Source organism: Rhinolophus sinicus, chromosome 1 (assembly GCF_057876585.1).
Source record: "Rhinolophus sinicus isolate RSI-liver-muscle chromosome 1, RSI-T2T, whole genome shotgun sequence".
NCBI lineage: Eukaryota > Metazoa > Chordata > Mammalia > Chiroptera > Rhinolophidae > Rhinolophus > Rhinolophus sinicus.
Genome location: NC_142501.1, coordinates 43533717 through 43554260, shown reverse-complemented (window position 1 = coordinate 43554260; position 20544 = coordinate 43533717). Strand labels below are relative to the sequence as shown.

The 20544-nt window shown below is 33.1% G+C and overlaps 1 protein-coding gene across 8 annotated transcripts in view; it reads right to left on the bottom strand.

The window, feature by feature from the left end:
- The window catches only part of DNM1L (dynamin 1L), a 41332-nt gene that overhangs the window by 8915 nt on the left and 11873 nt on the right, over positions 1-20544 (bottom strand). For 4 of the 8 annotated variants that reach the window (XM_019736626.3, XM_019736587.3, XM_019736597.3 and 1 more), the window contains exons 2-13: positions 17827-17974; positions 14788-14826; positions 13292-13338; positions 12577-12648; positions 9914-10000; positions 7892-8054; positions 5814-5934; positions 4260-4391; positions 3129-3335; positions 1720-1840; positions 1368-1523; positions 1033-1122 (exon numbers count right to left, since the gene is read on the bottom strand). In XM_019736626.3, the coding sequence (XP_019592185.1) occupies positions 1033-1122; positions 1368-1523; positions 1720-1840; positions 3129-3335; positions 4260-4391; positions 5814-5934; positions 7892-8054; positions 9914-10000; positions 12577-12648; positions 13292-13338; positions 14788-14826; positions 17827-17974 (1383 nt within the window). The remainder of the gene's footprint in view (positions 1-1032; positions 1123-1367; positions 1524-1719; positions 1841-3128; positions 3336-4259; positions 4392-5813; positions 5935-7891; positions 8055-9913; positions 10001-12576; positions 12649-13291; positions 13339-14787; positions 14827-17826; positions 17975-20544) is intronic. The other 4 variants (XM_019736605.3, XM_019736612.3, XM_019736638.3 and 1 more) reach the window with 1 other exon arrangement.

Sequence of the window (20544 nt, the reverse complement as noted above, 5' to 3'; positions counted from 1 at the left end):
TCATAATCAGATATAAAGATGTTAATTTTATTTAGGTAAAAGATACATTTAAAAACCTGAGGTAATGATCAACTAACCTTAATTATGAAGCACCTAGTTTAAATATTATATGTGGTTCAAAATCCTAATGAAAGTAATCAAAAAGGAAAGTTAAAAATTTATCCGAGAAAGATTAAAATAAATTCATTTGTCTTGTCCTGACAAATCTCAGGTATCAGAACAGCATTAAAAGGTCAAGAACCAGGTGAAAAGGATCTTATTCAAATGAATCCCAATGCTTTTGTGGTATCAGTGTCTACCCACTGATCAGGCTATGTTCTTACTCTTCTCAGTCTGGGGGCTATGCGTGCTAGGGAAACCAAGCAGCAGCACTTACATTCTCTATTTCCATGGTTTGTACTCTTAGTAAACCTCCATTGGGACTCACCATCCTGAGCGAAGGACCCAAATGCACTTTTAGTAACCAGAAAGGAAAAAAACAAAAACAAAACAAAAACCACCCAACCAACAATTAGGCATAAGGGCAATTTCAAATGCCTATGATTCTGCGAATTTCAGGACTTTTATTTTTTAAGGATAGCAGCAACCCATAAAATAGGAGCACGCAATCATGATATTAAAGTATTAGGTAATCAAACAAGCAAACCTCAGAAGTGGTCAAATTATCCTGATGTACCATCAGTTAAAATTAGAGCTTGCTATAAAGGCTCAGTTTACTGGGGCTAAAGATAAAAATAACTTTCCATTAGCTCAGCGGTAGTACACAACAGAGCAAAGCTATTCACAACCCTCAACAATAACTCCATTCTCATGAAAACCATTCTCATGTGGCTGCAGGCTAACAATGATTAAAATATGAAGAAAAATATACTTTGAATCAGAATTACTGAAGTTTTCTTTGAAATAAGACTGAAACTCACTTTTTCTTTCCAAAACACGGGAAACCTTTTGCCCAATCTCTAATTATAATGCTGTACAAAAAATTGTTTATTAATAGTGATTAACATGATGATTTGTGAAATAACAGCTCACCATTTCATTTGTAACTGGCAACCGTTTACGAAGAAGACAAGTCACTACTTCAACTATGGCATCATGAAGTTTAGGAAACCGCAACAACTCCTATATGTGATAGAAGAAGAAAAATGTAACAGTCTATTTTGCTTAAAGGAAAATTAAATAACCATTGAAATACTGAATTAGATTTGGAAGCTATCCATTTAAGTATACTATTTCAAATCACTTTTAGACAATGGAACTGCAGTTTTTAACTTTTAGCCCACCTTACACATTTCTTCTCACTCCATGAAATGCCACCACATGTCTTTTACTATTTAATATGAAACCTGTTAACATTTCTCAGTTACCTGTGTACTGTAATTGCTACAATGCTGAATGATCCTCTGCATTTCCTCATGAACCAGTTCCACACAACGGAGGCTGGGCTCTTCCAGGCGTTTGATCTGCCGCTTGACGAGTAACTCAAATGAAACTTCAGGGACAAACAGAGCTGGACGAGGACCCTAAAAAAATTTTTGAGCTCTTAGCTAATATATAATTTTAGTTCTTCCCAAAAATGAAGTCACATTTTCGCATTTTTCATGAAAAGTGCTTCCTAATTTCCAGTGTGAGAGCAAAGTAACAATCTGTACAATATGAGTTAAAAAATAATAAAGGTTTAACCTCATGTCAAAAATATTCTGAGTTAAGCATACTCACAGTAGCATTTCTAATGGCCGTCAAAATATCAATAGTGTTAAGGCCACCTAGTGGGTCAACAGATTCTAGCGTTCGCCCAAAAGTCTCATGGAAAATATAACAGATTCTAGCACCACCGCATCTGAAAGGCAATGAAGTACATGGTTTCTGGTATTACTGAAAGGGAAAGAAGCTACAAGTTAGAAGTCTTTCTATGAGCTTTAAGCTTGTCTCATTTTCTGAGTACATCTCAGATAAACAATTACATTTACACCATTGTTATTTCCATGTTTCCTCAACTCCATTTTGAACAAGTTTCTAAGTTTCTTTTTTTAAATGGAAAGGAGTCATTTGCATGTATAATTAGTAAAATCTGAATAAATTCTGTGGATTGTACCAATGTCCAATTTCTCATTTTGTTACTGTACTACAGTTACGCAAGACGGCAACATTGTGTGAGACACGGTGAAGGGTGAACAGGACCTCCCTATACATTCATGTGCAACTTCCTGGAAGCCTATAATTATTTCAAAATGAAAGATTTTTTTTTTCAAAGTGAAAGTTTAGAGAAATGGACATTTTTATATATTGCTAATAGTAAACAATACAATCTATTAATAGTACAGAAATAAGAGACTGAGGATGCTATATCCTTTGATCTAGTAATTCCATTTCTAGGAATTTATCCTAAGGGTTTACTTGGATACATGCCCCAAAGATAGTCCGTTACAACATTGTTCATATTTGTGTATAACTGAAAATAACTTATCAATTGTATGGGACTGGTTCAACAAATTATATCTAAAAAATAAAACACTGTACATTTTAAGATTGATAATACAAATGTATATAATTGTTTGTGACATATTAAAGAAATTATTCCAAAAGAGCATGTATAGCATCTGATTTTGAAAGATGTAACACAGACATATTGATGCTTTATAAATGCAAAGAAAAATGTCCAGGTTACTGCCAGAGTTACCAGGGATTATTCCTGGATGATGAAATTAAGAGTAATTTTGTTCTTATGCTTTATTCTTTTTTCTTATCTATATTTTCTTATTTTTTTCAAGAACAATTATACTGTTATATTAAAGAACAAGCATTTTCTAAAAAAATTAAAATTAAAATTAATTTAAAAAGACAAGCATTTTCAAAGTTAAATTATGAAATATTCTTAAATGCTTATCAATTAAAGTCTTGTAAAAAAAAAAAAAAAAAAACCTGAAATTTTCACAATGCTTTACATAGTTTATAGTGTTTTTACACATATATCAGATATCATTCTATCATTTCTACAAAATGATATTCCTGTTTTACAGGTAATAAAATCACGATCAGATGATCTTGGAAGATCTTGTTCCCGTAACAAAAGATAAAGTAACCTATCAATCCAAGCAACCAAATGGATAGAGAAATTTCTTACTTACAGCTCTGAAGTTTCAATATATTTTGCAGTGCCTTCAATAGTGTTACAATATTCTGTGGCAAATTTGGTAATAAGCTGGAGTAAAGTAGCACTTTTATCATCCACAGGTTCACCATAGCTATTTAGAAGAGACTGGTATTGAGCAGCTAGAACATTTATTCTGGTTTTCAACTCCGGTAAGCAGTCTCTGATGTGATGCATCAGTAACCTAACAAAGGTTATACAGGAAGGATTTTAGAGTAAAATTGTGCATTTTGAAGATCCAAACAGGTCAAATTTTAAAAATGAAAATAACGGGGAAACCAGCCAAATAATTTGTCCTGGCAAGAAATGATGCAATCTTAGACTAGAGGTAAATACTTAAGTCTGAAAAATAATGACAGGAAGGAAACTGTCTTGGTCAATGCTCTTTAAATTTGCCTTCACCCATCAAACTGTAGCAATTGCTAGAGAATCTTTCAAACGTAAATTGAAAAAATTATTTTAAATTATTGTAATTACCTCAAAGTAAGTAAGCTACTCAATCCAATTTTACCTACATGATTTTGGTTCCTGACTTATCTTTTACAATGGGCACTCAGCATAATGAAAATCTTATGATCCAAGTCCATCAGCTTTTTAGTTATTTAGGGAATAAGACAAAAGTAAGAGAAAACAGTTTTTACTTCAGTCATTTATAAATTACCTAGAAAGGTCTTCCAGTCCCTCTCCCATCAGTGGATATTCAGAATTCAAGATACATAGCTTAAATCATTTTTATGAATAGGAACAGAAGACATGCTAAATTAAGATAGATTGTATGGAAATTATAAACTTTAATTCAGTGCCTAAAATACAAAGTAGAAATGAAGTCATCTGCTATCTAATTCTGTCATCAAAAGTAAATTGACTGTCAAGAATTTCATAACTAAAACCTTTTAAAATTCACGTTTAGCATTCCTAGACTACATGATTTAATGCCAACCACCCCAATAAAAATAGACAATCTACATTACAAGAACCTACTGTACAAGAAAGAAAAAGGAAAAGTGAAGTTATACATGAAAGAACATTATGAAAATGTAAGGAGCAAAAGTGAAAAGTTATTGGCAAGCCAAAAACATCTCATTTTCCAAGAGGTAAAAAATGTTACCTGTTTAGAGTCCTAGCAAGATACTTTGTTCCATTTCTATTAGCCAGAGATGGGTATTTCTTTTGAAGAAAACCATATTCATCACGGATTGAATCAGTTACACTCTTCTTATTATTAATATCTAGCTGACTCCTAAGGATGAAAAATTTTTGAAAATGTTCAGCCGAAGTCAACTGTGGTCCTCAGTGTACCTTTGATGATGATGGTGATGATGGTGATGATAATGATGATAGCAGCACCAGGCAATGTGTTCATAATGCCTGACACGGATTGTTTAATTCTCACAATAATTCTGTATGATAGGTATTATCCCATTTTACAACAAAGGAATGGAAGCCCAGGGAGATTAACCAACTTACCAAAGGTCACATATTAAGTAGTTCAGCCAAGATTCAAACTATAAGACTTATAAGTAAAGCCTAAATAGTTTAGGCCTCATCATTAACATTACCATACCATCAAAACAGTACTCTTTACGGACCAGGGATAGACAGGTGAAAAAATGTGTCTCTTAACTCTATTTTTATCCACGGACAGGCCACTAATTTCTACCAGAATAATTAAGTTAACTCGAAGATTAGTCATCTACAAATACAACAAACAGTTTTATACAACCTCCTTCCCTGGAAAGAGAAATAGTGGGAATTTAAAAAGCAAGTTGGAGTCAGGGTGAGGTGGAAGGACACATGAACAGAAGTAGACAACTGTAATGGATCTTTAGATATCACGTAGTAAAAACATTTTCATGGTAAAAGGTCTGAGATCCAAAGATGTTAGGTGTCATGTAAACCCACATGATATCTAGTATGTGGACAAAATCAGACTAGAACCCAGATCTCATAATTTCAGTGCTTCCTACTTTACAAATGTTTTGGACTAGAGGGATCTTCATGTGAATCTGGCTCTGCTTTCACCAGCCATGTGACTTTGGTAAATGTGGGAGTTGGGTTTTCTGATTATAAAATTGACATCAATACCTACCTCACAGGGATGTTGTAAGGGTTCAGAGAGATACCATTTGCCAAATGCTCACAGTAGAGTGTCTAAAACATAATTAGACACTCAATAGTAATTAGTTTCCTTTCCAAAATTTTTAGTACCAGTTATTTATAATTAGGATACCTTGAATAAAATTTCTCCAAGTCACATCCTGACAATTACATAAAATCACCAATGCTAGGGGATAAACCAATCTATTAAAGTCCTACCACCTTAACAAACTCTTTCTTGATTGGGTGCAAATTATATAATACTTTTTCCCCTTATCCAGTGCCCTCCTCATACATAATAGGCAGGAATTTTTCAACCCCAACTATTAAATTTTCTTCCATTTCGTGACACTGCTTACTTTAGAAACATTTTCCATTAAAAACATCTATAGGAGGCTTTCATGAATCCCTTTTCTCCCTTTAGAGCAATGAATTCTTGAGGAATACCAAGCTTATAGTAAGAGGGGAAAATAGGGAAACTATCCCATGTCATACTGATTGTAAAAATCCAGATTTGCTTTGAAATGAGAATGCTGCAGTTCTTATCCCATTCTTGGTTGCTAACCTGTTAACGACTCCAATTATTCCAAGTTTCACTGGTATAACCCTTCCCATTAATACATCCATGGCGTCAGTACCCGCATCCATGAGATCAAGTTTAGTGATTACAGCTAGGGTTCTGCGACCTGGCAAAGGCAAAAAAGAAAAGAAAACGACCCATTAAGAAAAGCTATTAAGTATTAATAAAGGAAAACCCTCATCTATAATCCTGCCTAACATTACCTCTTGTCATTACTTTGGTAATGCTTTTCTCACCTTTGCTTACACATACTTTTAAAAACTCATTTTAATCATCACGTACATTTAAAATAAGTTTTCACATACAATTTTTTATTAGGTCTTAGGGCTAACTTTTTAATAAGCATTTTAAAATTTGTTTAAATTTATTTTTTACTGGTGTACAGTTCTGAGTTTTGACAAATGCAAAGTTATGTCACTACCATGTCAAGACAAAACAGTTCCATTACCCTCCTCCCAATTTTCTTGTACTACCTAATCAAACTCATTTTCCATCCTAGCTTTGCCTTTTCCATAATGTCATATAAATGAAATCGTATGCATAACTTTTTGAATCTGGCTTCTTTCACTTGGCATAATGTATGTGAGAGTCATCCATGTTGCATATATTTCATTATTCACTCCTTTTTATTGTTGAATAGTGTTTCATGGTATGGATGACGTACTATGGTTTGGTTATCCATTCCCCATTTGAGAAACATCTGAGTTGCTTCCAGTTTTAGGAGATTACAAATAAAGCTACTATAGATATTTGCATATACGTTTGCATATGAATATAGGTTTTCATTTAACATGGGTAAAAACCTAGGAGTAGAATTGAGAAACTGTTTCCCAAAGTGGCTGTACCATTCCCATCAGCAGTGTGTGACTTCCAGCTGCTCTGCATAGTGTTCAATTTCACATATGGTATTTTTCAATTACAAGCATTTTTTTTCATTTTTCCAAATCTACAAAACCACCCTTTTTAATGATATCATATTCTATTATCTTAATTTACTTAATCATTCCTGCGTGCCCCATATTGATTTTACTTTTTGATACTATAAATAATATTTGATTATTTCCTTACAATATATTACGAAATTAAGATTATTAGATCAAAAGTATATTTATGGCTCAAAAGGTCTGTTTAAAATTGAATTAATTCATATAAAATGCTTAACAGTTTACTTTAAATAAAATTTAAATCTTTTGATATACTTTATCTTTTTAATCTAACTAAAATGAACATTAATTACTCATATAGTAAAAAAATTCTTAAAAACTTGAAATAAAAAAATTAATGACCCTATTTATGGGAATTTTAATTAGCAGTCTTAGCAATCACATTTCCTACCAAATTTTTATTCGAAATTCTTCTTCAAAGCAGGAAAAAAGAAACATGACAGAGCCCACAGACCCCCCACAAATACTAAGATTTTTTTAAAAACTGGCTCCTGTATGCAGCAAAGCATACATTTATTAGCAGCAGTAACTACTCTCTTACAAGCTGGCACTGTCTATATTCTAAGAGATGTACACTGCAACATTAGCCAAGTATCATACACTGACCCACAGTATGAATCCTTGGGGTTATGAATCTTCATAAAAGGATTTTACCTTTATTTCTAAGAATTTCCTCTGCCTTGAGCATGTCTGAATGAGGTTTTCTACCTCTGTAGAATGTATTAAATCTACTAAATGTACTAATCTACTAAAACATAATCTATAATGATTATACACTGAGTTAATTATTCAAAATCAAGAGTCAGCCATTCAAAAACCTAAATCATAACAAGAAACTCATATTGCAAAGCCATATTATTATTTTTAAATCATTAGGTAACCATTACAAATACAGACATTATGGTGAAGTATTTTTGCATAACCTACATAGCAATTTATCCATTAAAATTTTATTTTCCGTCAGAATTTCTACTTGAAACATAAGCAAAATAGGAAAGCATTATTTTTTAAATCTGTATTAGCAGCTAGAACTTCTATTAAAAATAAAAATTCCTTCCTTGAGGGTAGATTTACCATTGTTAACCAAGCATCTCATTAAATATTAACATCTGGACTTACCATCTGGATCTACCTCTCTCGAAATTTTAAGTGCCTCTGATGTTGCCATATCTGTATTAGCAGCAGTGACAGCGAGAATAATGGAATTTGGATTACTGATGAACCGAAGAATGAGCTCTCTGATTTGAAGCTCAATATCCTTGGGCTGATCGCCTACAGGCACCTGAACCAAACAGATGAGCAAGGATCTAGTAATAAAAATCAACACAGCTTTTCCCCCCATTTAATCCACAGATTATAGATATTGCTCCATTTACAAATAGTTAAAATGAAGAAATTATGTACTACAGTAGTATATATGAATTTGTAGCATGTGAAAGTCTAAAAATATAACTCTTGCAAATACCAACTTTACCATATTAAGGATTGGTCAATGTTAATTACCTAGAGACAAATTCATTCATTCATTCAACTAGCAAGTATTTATTGGCAGCCTACTGTATTCCAGACATTGTTATACATGACAGATTATATCACAGTTGTGAATTTAAAAAAGACCAAAATTCCTGTCTTTATAGAATTTGTATTTTAGTATGAAAAGCAGATAATAAATAAACAAAATATCTAGGTAGTGGTAGGGCTATAGAAAAAATAAAGAAAAACAGGAGGCTATAGAATAGAGAAGGCTGTACTTTTATTATTTTAAATTGGGTTGTGCTTTTAAATAGAGTATTCAGGGAAGACCTCACTCAGATTATGACATTTGAGAGAATGAACAGAAACTGAAGGAGATAAGGGAGATACATGCAGATATCTGGGGGAAGAACATCCCAGAAAAATGAATAATAAGTGCAGAAGGCTAGAGCAGGAGGAGTTTGGAGAAGAGTAATGGGGACAAATCAAGTAGATACTTTAGATCAGGGGTGTCCAAACTTTTTTCAACGTTTTTCACCAAGGGCCATATGCGGTAAAATACACAAACAGCCGGGCCATTCACTCGAGGTGAAGTACGTATTGCTTCACCTGGGTTATTTAAGTAAACTAAATACATTTTTGGAATTTGCTGCGGGCCAATTAACAATGGATTGCGGGTCGCAGTTGGCCTGCGGGCCACAGTTTAGAGACCCCTGCTTTAGATCTTTTCAAGAAGTTAAGCTTTTACTCTGAGTGAAATGGGAAGCCACTGGAGAGATTTTGAGCCAAGGAATGACAATGTAATTTTCACTTTAGTAGCTTCACTCTAGCTGCTTGGTTAAGAATAGATTATGAGGAAGAATTGTTAGCAAGTTATCGCGATAATTCAGCTGAGATGATAGTGGCTAGATCAGGATGGTAGCCATGAATGTGTGAGACATGATAGAGTTCTGGACATATTTTAAAGTTAAGGAGAACCAAGAGGATTTGCTGACAAGAGGAAGTAGAGTGAAAGATAAGTGCCAAGGACGACTACAAACTTTCTGGCTAAGCAACTGGTAGAACAGAGTTACCATTTACTGAGATGGGAAGACTACAGAAGGATCAAGTCAGGTTGAGGGAATAGATAGGTCAGGAGTGTGGTATTACACACACCAAGTTTGAAGTGCCTATGAGACTTTAAAGTGTGTGTGCCAAGTAGACAGTTGGATATACAACTCTGGAGATAGATATAAAGTCTGGCGATACTTGAATACTGTCAGCATACAGACACCCATGTGTTTAAAGTCATAAGATTGGATGAAATCATCAAGGGGCTAACTAAGTACCCCCTTCACAAGACGTCCAAAAACTGAGCTCTGGGACACTCACTGTTTAGACACTGGGAAGATAAGGAACCATCAAAAGAGACTTTAAGGAGTGGCCAGTGAGATTGGAGATAAACCTGTAGAATATGGTATCCCAGAAGCCAAGTGAAAAAAAGTGTTTCAAGGAGGCTGGGCTCAACCATGTCAAACGCTGCTAACTGATCGACTTGATTGCAAAAAAAAAAAAAAAAAAAAAAAAAAGCTGACTAAGTCATTCTCCTATGAAGTTAAGGAAAAACCGCATTTGTTCAAGTGAAAACAAACATGACCAAATCCACAATGAGTAACAAGTATTCTTTACCTTGGTCATTCCTGGCAAATCCACAAGTGTCAGATTGACAACGTTGGGTGAAAAAATCTTAAGATGAATTGGTTCGGGGCTTACTCCCTAAAAATAAGTTTTAAAATACCATATTAAAATCACATTGAAATTTCAATGAAATATAAAATACTGAAATAAACCTCATTTCACACAGATAGACATTAGGGGCTTTTAAATATAGTAAATTAAACCATGATCCCTAAAACATTTCAATAATCAAAACCTGGTGAAACAAAACACATGGAAAGTAAGGAAACCAGGCATACAGCAGGTTATAATCCTATCAAACCCTATACCATTAATATATACAATACATTTCCCTTGTATTATTTCACATTCTTTTCTCTTGATTCTAAGCAGGTACCATTTCTATGTTTAACAGACTTAGTATGATACAAAAGAATAATATAACACTATTCAAATTTATGAGGTTCTTGAGTTCAGGGAGTAACAAGTTATCCAAATCAATTTGGTTCCTGATCTTTGAATATCAAGTGCCAAGAGTATATATTAAGAGATTCCTCAGAAAATTTATCTGGATCTCCAAATCTCTAAATTTAAATAGAAAGAATATGGATAGTGAGAGATACCCATATTTTCTCTCCTCTAGACTCCTCCCTCTTCACCACTGGCCTCTACAAATTTTAGAGTTGAGTCAGCTCCATGTAAAAAGACACACATGTAGTCTTAACTTGTTCATAACTTGCCTTTTTACATGCTCTTCTTTATCCTTTAAAATGTCCTCTCATCTATTTATCCACTTTATATTACATCTTCCTTCACTAACCCACTGAAAATTCTAATTTCCAAGAGAGGTTTTTTTGCAAAATCCTTTACTCTGAATTATCTATATAATTACATTTGCATATTAAACTACTTGCCTATTTTTAAATTCTCTAATGTTCCAAAGTCGTTATATGTTGATATTCAGTATATCTACCTCAGTTGTATATTTCTTAGGCATTCCCTTATCATGTCCAATACAAAGATTTGTCCAAAAGCTTTTACAACTCCAATCTCATAGATATTTTACATCCTTCAAGGCTTTATGTTAGGCATATGAAATCATTTAAATATTTACACATGTAAAATTAACTTCTTTTATCATGTACTTCATTACAAACATGATTTAGGAAAGATATTTCATAGATTTGGGGGTAGGGAACTTCTCATCTTTTGGACACTGTGGATGAGAAAACCTGCTAGGTAAGTATATCATATCCCCACCATAAATTAAACATCTTGTATGTACATGAACTCAATCTTTCATGACATTCTAAAAACTTTTCTTTATGAATCACCAATCACATCCACTCTAAATTCTAATACTGTGTAAAATTACCACCAATTTCTGAGTTCAACAAATCCATGGGGATTGCAGGAGAGACGATTAAGACTGGTGTTATGATTAATAACATCCCCAAAGTCCAAATTATCCCTGATATAATTACAGGACTGAGGACAAGCTAATTTAGTTTCCTGCCACTTTTTCTTCCTCTTCTGTACAACACAATTGTTAGAAATTCAGGGAACTATGGCAGCAGTAGCAGTAACTCAAAGGTTACCAGAGTAACTCCTTACCAGAGTTCAATCACGAACAAAGCTTAATCAATCACTGAAAGAGACAAATATCCAGAATAGGCATAAATAATTAACATGCCTCCTGGAATGCTCTTTTTGTCAGGAAATAAGCTCTCCAGCACAGTATCTGGTAAGTTAAAGGGCTCAATTAATCTTTGTTGAATATTAGTACTAGACTGGGCCCCACCTGTGAGATTACTCATAAATGTGCCTCCGGATAATACAGGATGGAGGTGAAAACAAAAAGAGAGCAAAGAGAAAGGTAAGAGGAATAAAGGAGAGAGAGAAAACAAATATTTAATGGAGGCAGTTTGATACTGCCTGGGAGTGTGAATATTAATGGTATCTTAGACAGCTAATTTATCTTAAATTCTCACAATGTTAGAAAACAAGAAAATAATTCAGTTGTAAACATTACAGTTGACTCCTCAACAACACGGGTTTGAACCGCCTTGTTCCACCCACATGTGGATTTTTTTCAATTGACCATATATTCAAACCCATGTTTTTTTACGGGTCAACTCCTCAGTTGAGAATCCGTGTATGCAGAGGGCTAAGTGAAGTTATAAGAGGATTTTCCACTGTGCTGGTGGTCAGTCAGTGCCCCTATTAACTCCTGCTCAGGGGCCAACTGTACTTTTCGTAGTCACTGAAATAAAAATACTTAATTTCTCTCTTTGCATTCATAAGTAAAGTTAGCCTTTCAGTGGTAAGAAAGAGAGCTCTTCAAAATATATGTATCTCATAAGTTATTTAATGCTTCTTGAACTAGATTATAATCAATCCATGAGAAAAATTTATTGTAGTAGTATTAAATAGAAAAATTATATAATAAAGTGGTATGTATATCACAAGATCAAGAAAATACATCTAAATGAAATATCTGATTATATATGAGTTTGAAGAAACAAAAGGGACGTTAAGTTTTTATATACTTGTGAAAATACTCCATTAATTTCATAGACCAGGATTATGAATTTACAGTATTCACACAATACACACAGAAAACTGTCAATAGATTTACTGATGTTTATACTTTTCAGCTCTAAAAAGATGCTTACCTTATTATTTCCTGAAATCCTTTCTGTTTCATTTTCAATTTCTTGTCGAATTTCATCAAAATCCGTGTAAAGCTAAAAATTATTGAAACAAAAAAGCATGATATTCAAAATAATATCAAAAGTTCTTAAGTGGGGTGGTTGATAAATTTCAAGGATGTCTATGGATCTGCTTCAGAGAATTAGTAAACAAATTCTAATATATACATATATTTTCTGAGCCAAGGAGTCATAATTTATATGAGCTTTTGAAGGATGCCTAATCCCACAGCAGTTAAAAATCTCCATACAAAAATAGTCACAGGGATATAAAAAAGCATAGGGAATATAGTCAATAATACTGTAAACTATGTATGGTGCCAGGTGGGTACTAGACTGATCGTGGTGATCACTTCATAAGGTACATAAATGTCTAATCACTATATTGTATGCATGAAACTAACACAATATTGTACATCAACTATAACTATTTAAAAATAAATTTTTAAAAATTAAATAAAAAAGAACCTCCAAATTAGAGACAACAGGGCTCAACCTAAAGTGTTTTCCAAATAAACTACTATGGTCAGAAATGTTACTAAGATAAGCTTTATTTCACAAGGATCAGTTGCTTTGAGATAACATGCCGCATTGCCAATGATAAGAAACTAAATTATCAGCTACTTGTACAAAAATTGATCTCAGCATGTTATTTCTTCAAATGTCCTTGTGTCGTTACCTTATTTTTGGTGTGAAGAAATTTTCCCCATTCTTCTGCTTCAACCCCTGGAAAAAGAAAAGCTCCATTTATTGGAAACTATGGCAATTACTTTTTATCTTTAGTTAGGGATTTAAAAAGGCAACACAGTATTATTTGTTCCAATATTGCCACTAACTACAAGTTAACAAGTATTTTAAGACCTGCTAAATTATACTTTCACATTTTAAAAATTGTATCATGTATCTCAAAAACATAACTAATTTCAGATAGAGTTGCTCACGGGTCTTCCCACCATTTGAAATGTAGATTTTATGAATAAAATTGTTCACTTCTCTTCATATTTTATGTCTGATTATAGTTAAAGCATATTCTTTACTTTTAAATATCTTACACATAAAAGCAGTTTAACTGATGAAAGTACTCAATTAAGCTAATGGCTTAAAAGAAAAATTAAGAATCTTAACTGAGTAATGCAAAAAGCATATATAATACATTTACACACATAACTCAAGACAAAAATTAGCCATATGTGAATGAAAGAGCTAATTTTTCAATCCATTTTGTTTTTTTAAAATTTGGTTTCCTGTTGGTTACCTATAAAGTCACAATTTATTGGTCCTTTAAAGAGCTCTCTCAGAAGTATAAAGCTATTCTGTAATTTATATGTACTGTTAAGGTGATTTTTTTCCCCAGAGCAAACACTAAGTTGTCCCTTAGGATTGAAGACAGGAAAAGAAATTAAATAGGGGGCAGTGGGGAAACCCTAGCATATGCACAGTATGGAGTCACTACTCTCCACTAGTTTCCAGTAGCCTGTTCCTCCCACACTTGCTGTAAAAAAGAACAATATATTCACTGTAGGCAGTTTCAAGTGGTCTAAAACTTAGAGAGTAGGTGTTGTTCTTTTTCACAGAGAAGCTAGAACTAACTTGTATACAAGTAAACTAACTTTACCTCCCCCAAGCTATTCTGCTTTTGCCAAATTCAGAGTTTTAAATGTCTTAACAACTGATTTCATGAATAATGCCACCTGAAATAGAAATAAAAATGACTATAAGATATTCAAATAAATGTTTTTTGAGGAAAAACTAGATAATTTATTTGGTGGAATAAAGGTAAAACTGGATCCTTTTTGCAAGTAAAATGCTCACCTACTTGAAGCTTAGTACCTTCTTCCAAGAAGTCTCATTGGAGGACTGGAGTAATCTAGGCGAACAGAACTCACAGAAGCAGGTACTATATACCGAAGGGTTGTTTTGAATTTACCTTATATTAAAGATGCCTGGCTTTACAAGCATGTTTTTAAAAATAAAAATAAATTACATTCACCACCAAAAAAAGCCTGCATTCTAATGAAATGCCAAAAAGTAATAAGAACCACTAAAACCTGCAACAATAAATGTGGATATGCAAATAATAAAGGAAGAAAAAAATGCACACAGCCTGTAAAGAGTATAGAAGCACACATGCAGGCACAATAGAAAAAGGGCCCAAAACAAACGGATAAAGGAAACCTTTAGAAAGGTGTCTTGAGTTTTTCCATGTAGCAGGGTCTGTAGTTAAAGAGAAACAGCACAGAATGATAAGTTTAGTGCTTATCCCTAATATATTAAACCTTTTTTAAAAATGTGCAGAAACCTGGACACATTTTAAATGCACGCAGGATTCAATTATTCAAAATTTACAACTATATAATTTCCATTACAATTAATTCTAATTAGAGGGATGTATATAATATTTTAAGTGATATAAATGAAGCATGTTGTATGCCATAATTTATTTTTATTTTCCATTACCACTAATTATGTCACCTCTGGTTTCTAATTCTAATACAAAATGAATTAAAATTAATTTACTATTCAAAAATTTGCCTGAGATATTTGGTAACTGACTATGGAAAAAAGATAAATTGCCTGGTCAAAAAGAAAAATCTACAAAAACATACCAAACACATCTTTCAAAACCTTAAGAGTAAATAAATATACACAAATATTTACCCGAATCACTAAGATTGAGCTTTATAAGGGATTATGTTCCTGGAAATACATACTGAATTTAACAGAACAGCAGAGAAACAATTTTAGTCTTTGATCGGCATGCTACTTTTGGATTTTGTCTAAAAGGAAATCTGAGGAAAGCATAATTTATTTCTTACAAATATATGAAACATAATCATGGAGTTCAAAGTTCAAATTACTCTACAACTTTAGAAAGTTTAGAACATCCCACTCTAAAACTGTTTGATTTTTATTAAGATTTTATCAGAAATTACATTGGCAGAGTGGGGGACAAGCTGAAAAATACTGTAAATCTATATACTGACACCTCAATTATCTTGTGTATTTGGCAGAATGAAGGATCTCACACTAAGTAAATTTTCTTGACAATTAAATTATACATATTAAATATTAAAATATTTTGTTTGAGCTAGTTTTGATGTCACTATATCTCAAATGGATTATATTGTTCCATGTCATCCCAGAATACACTCATCTTAAATTAACCTATTATTTGTAACTTAGGTCTTTGTTATATAACAAAACCCTCTGAGGCTGTAAATCCCTGCATAAAATGGTTAGAGACTGATTTTTTTTTCTTTTTTTGAAGTTCTTCTATTTGATTACATTTTCCTCCCTTTCTCCTCTGGTTGTCAGGCTGTCAGGTAGTTCATACTCTACTGGCTAACTAAATGTTTATCTATTTCATTGTTTCTAATTTCTTCTAGGTAGATCTGTTTATCCTGAGGATAAAGAGACTCTGCGGAGAAACTAAGAAACTATCTTAGTTATTAATAAGACACATGAAATTTAGTACTCAAAATTTATGAAACTATTTGGTGCTCTGGGTAGCAGAGTTGTTTTAAGGTGTTTTTTTTAATGTAAAAAATAAGCACTAAGCTTGGAAAATATATATATATGTATATATATATAATATATATAGGTAAAGATATGCAGATTTACTGACCAACCACCAAGAGACATCAAGGAAACAGTGGACATAGAAGCAAAGAGCAAGAAACTGACACTTCTATAGCTGAAATGTTCATCCTTTTTTAAAGACACTACCCACATCTGCAAAGAGGTTCTGAGAGACAAGATATCATGAAAAAAATGAAAAGTTAAAAGAAAGACACCTAATGCCATAGTTTCTTAAAGTCTTAGTTTAAGATATTTAGTAAATTTGATGAAATAAGTTAGAGGGAATAAAATTTTAAAAGTGTTATTCTGTATCTTTGAAGCTGGACTATAAATTAGTGCAAAATGATTAAATTCAAGGTCCAGAATTTCAATGATAAAGCAATGTTACAGAAATGCAAAGTAATGAATAATATACCAAGAAGCTACCTAGTATAATTAAAAGGCTTCTATGTATTCTCCGGCAGTCTATCCCCCAAAATCACTTGTTAACATCTACAACTTCATTAACTTGCTTCAGTGATTAACTTTCTACTATCATTGTAGATGCTCACAACAGGTCTTTATTCCCCTAAAATAAACGAAAAAAATCAAGCCACCACCACCAATGCTCCTATAAGTGAAAGAAAAAAATTAGATACAGAAATTGAAGCAACTTCAATTTCATCAATACTATCATCTTATCTTAGATCAGAATACAAGAAGTAGAATGAAACTGTATTGAAAACAGATCTCTTCAGATGAGAAACATGGTACTGTGCTGCAAACATCAATAATTAGAGCTATTTTATAGACTTTTATAAATAAGAAAAAATATGAACCAAACATTGAACTAAAAAAGGCAGATTACTTTCATCCAACATTTCAAACGTCACTCATATAAAAGATTAATATTGGAATCATATTTAATAAGCAAGTTCGAATCTAATGATGGACAAAGCATGATGGTGCATATTGTTTTATCTAAATAATCCACATTTACTACTTGGGGGGGCGTATCTTAAAAATCAAAATAGTATGTCCTATATAGGTAAGCCTTAGCAAGAGAAGGAAAGTAAAAAAATAATAAAAATATCAAAATTCTTTCTAAAAATAATACTCATCTTAGATTGAAGGGCAAAAGATTCAAACTTAGCAGATACAATGTTAAGAGCAGAAAAGGGAAGGTGAGATAACATTGCTATGCTGAAAAGCAAAGTCACTTTAATCTTATTTAAAATAAAAACTTTAAACTAGAAGCTAAATTATTTAAATTCTAAGTCAAAGTAAAAAAGCAAAAACATTGTTTTAAACATTAGGAAAAAAGTTTAAAACATTCCAAAAGACACAAAAACATTTTCTTTAAAATAACTGATTCCTGTTTGCTGAGTATCTCACTAAATCCTCTATTTAGTAGCATTAACAATAGTTTACTAAGCTACTTACCAAAAAAGTACTATCCTAAACAAGTTTACTCATGGTCTTCAAAACAACAAAAATTACTCTTTTTTTCTTTTTTTTACATAAGAACAGATGAATACCACTTCTCTTCACAGGAATGCTGAGTTTGCTATAGCCACTAATTTCTATCTAATCAATTCATGTCTTTTTTAATATTCAACCAAAAATAATAATTCTTATTCCGATTCTAAAGTTTACCATTTTCTTCTCCTGTTGTTTTTCTTTGATCTTCAGGTGAAACGTGGACTAGCTGCAGAATGAGAGGTCTCCGGGTGACAATACCAGTGCCCCTGGGAAGGAGGTCCCTCCCCACTAGGCTTTCTAGCACTGAGCTCTTTCCACTGCTCTGAAAACAGAATATACAAGAGCAGAATTAGTTTTGTTTTGTTTTTTAAGATTTTATTGGGGAAGGGGAACAGGATTTTATTGGGGAACAGTGTGTACTTCCAGGACTTTTTTCCAAGTTAAGTTGTTGTCCTTTCAATCTTAATTGTGGAGGGTACCGTTCAGCTTCAAGTTGTTGTCCTTTCACTCTTAGTTGTGGAGGGGGCAGCTCAGCTCCAGGTCCAGTTGCCGTTGCTAGTTGCAGGGGGCACAGCCCACCATCCCTTGTGGGAGTCAAACCGGCAACCTTGTGGTTGAGAGGACGCGATCCAACCAACTGAGCCATCCAGGAGCTCAACGGCAGCTCAGCTCAAGGTGCCGTGTTCAATCTTAGTTTCAGGGGGCGCTGCCCACCATCGGCTCGAGTAATCGAACTGGCAACCTTGTGGTTGAGAGCCCACTGGCCCATGTGGGAATCAAACCAGCAGCCTTTGGAGTTAGGAACATGGAGCTCTAACGGCCTGAGCCACCGGGCCGGCCCCCAAAATTAGTTTTTTAACATATTTTTTTTTTTTTTTACACCTCAGTAAGACTATACTAACAAGGCAGCATACATGAAATCATTTTAAAGAAAAAATGATTGCAAGTTTTTAAAATGAAAGTTGTTATATTTTCTATTACATGATCTTTATTTCTTTAAAGTTTTTAAAAAAATACAAAGAGAGACGTCCCGCTCCCCCATAATTTTCCTACCTTTTTTGATACTCTCCCAACTAGGTTTTAAAAACCTATATAATATTGGTATATATATAAAATTATGCCAATCATAAGTATATATTTTACTTTAAATGTGGTAGTACTATGTGCATTTTCCACTGACCTTTTATTTTATTTAATGTAACAATCAGGGATATCATTCTGTAACAATATATTAATTGCTGTGTTTAACAATTAAATAGTACTCTGTGTATAAAAGCAAACCCCAATCGATGGACATGTAAATCGTTTTTGCTACTATTAACAATGCTTCAATGTACATGCTTTGTACATACTATATAACCTTACTCCTATTAAACTCATTAGTTTATTAAATGAAATTGCTGTGATTAAAGATCATACTGATTTTAAGGAATCACAGTACTGCCAGGCTACACACAGAATGGCAGGCACCAAGCTGTACTTCCGATTCTATTTGATGCATTCCCATCAGCACTGGGCATTACCACTTTTTGAATCTTTGCTACTTTGATAGATGAACACTGACACCTCATTAAAATTTGTGGTCCTTTATTTTTCAAGTGAAGCATCATTTTGTTTATAGGCTTTTTGTATTTCTCCTTCAGTGATTTGCTTGTTCAAATGCTGGCATTTTATGTTTCTTAGTAGTTTTATAAAGCTCTTTATCCATGTAAGTATTTCATTTTTTGTTGTTTTCAATATCTCTCCAACTTTTTAAATTTTCAAAGCCACAAGTTTTACTTATTAAAATGAATACCCATATACAGTAACAAAGATGCACTAATTACTAACATTTTGACACATTTTTTTCTCCTTTTGACACGTTTTGTCTCTTCTTACACACACATACATTTTCTATTACTGGCCCATTTGAGAGTAAGATATATATCATGAAACTTCACCCCTAAATATTGAGGCATATCTCTGAGAATATTCTATATAACCACAATTCAATGATCATACTCAGAAAATTTAACATAGATACAATACAGCAGGTCCTCAAATAACGTCATTTCCTTCAACGTCATTTTGTTCAATGTTGTTTCGTTATAACATTGATAACATAGGAACTTAACTCTTGTTTATATCAATTAGCCTAAGGTAAAATGTCATTTCACTTGAAGTTGCAGAGCCTATCAATCTATTAATGATGTTAAGTGAGCACTTAACTGTACTAGTAGTAGATAATCAAATAATATATACAACCCTAGTCTCTGTTATACATTTTAAATACTTATAAATTTGCCGCTTTTCTTAACTTCATAATTAATATATTTTTCTGTACAGAATATTTTTTGTGCTATATATTTTCTTAGCAGTCAAACCTAGTACATCTTTTAATTTCATATTTTATACAAATGCAAAATCCTAAACTCATCTATTTTATCAGAAAGAGTCTACAGGAAGCAAGCGGTCCATTCAAGTTAGGTTTATTTAGGGAGTGTTTACTTACAAAGGGTCTATTTACAAAGCTATGGATGAGGCTTAGGAGAATCACAAGGGACATGCAATAACCTAGGCTGGTTAACAACAGAGAAGCTCTTATCACCCACAGTCCCGTAAGGAAGGACTAGGACTTTCAGAAGAGGGACAGCCAGACCACAGCACCTACATACCCAGACTGAGCCAGGGGAATAAATACCCAAACTTTAGTCTCCTCCTTTCCCCATTTCTTCCAAGGTCTCCCCATTTCCAAACCCAATCAGAAGCCAGAGGACATAAGGGCCCATTCATGTCATCCAGAAAAGTCCCATATTATAGAGAATAGGATATGGAGGGTCATATTGAAGATTCTGTGGCATATCTGGTGTTGCTAAGTTTTGATATCAAGGTTTATCCCTCTCGTTAAGTAAA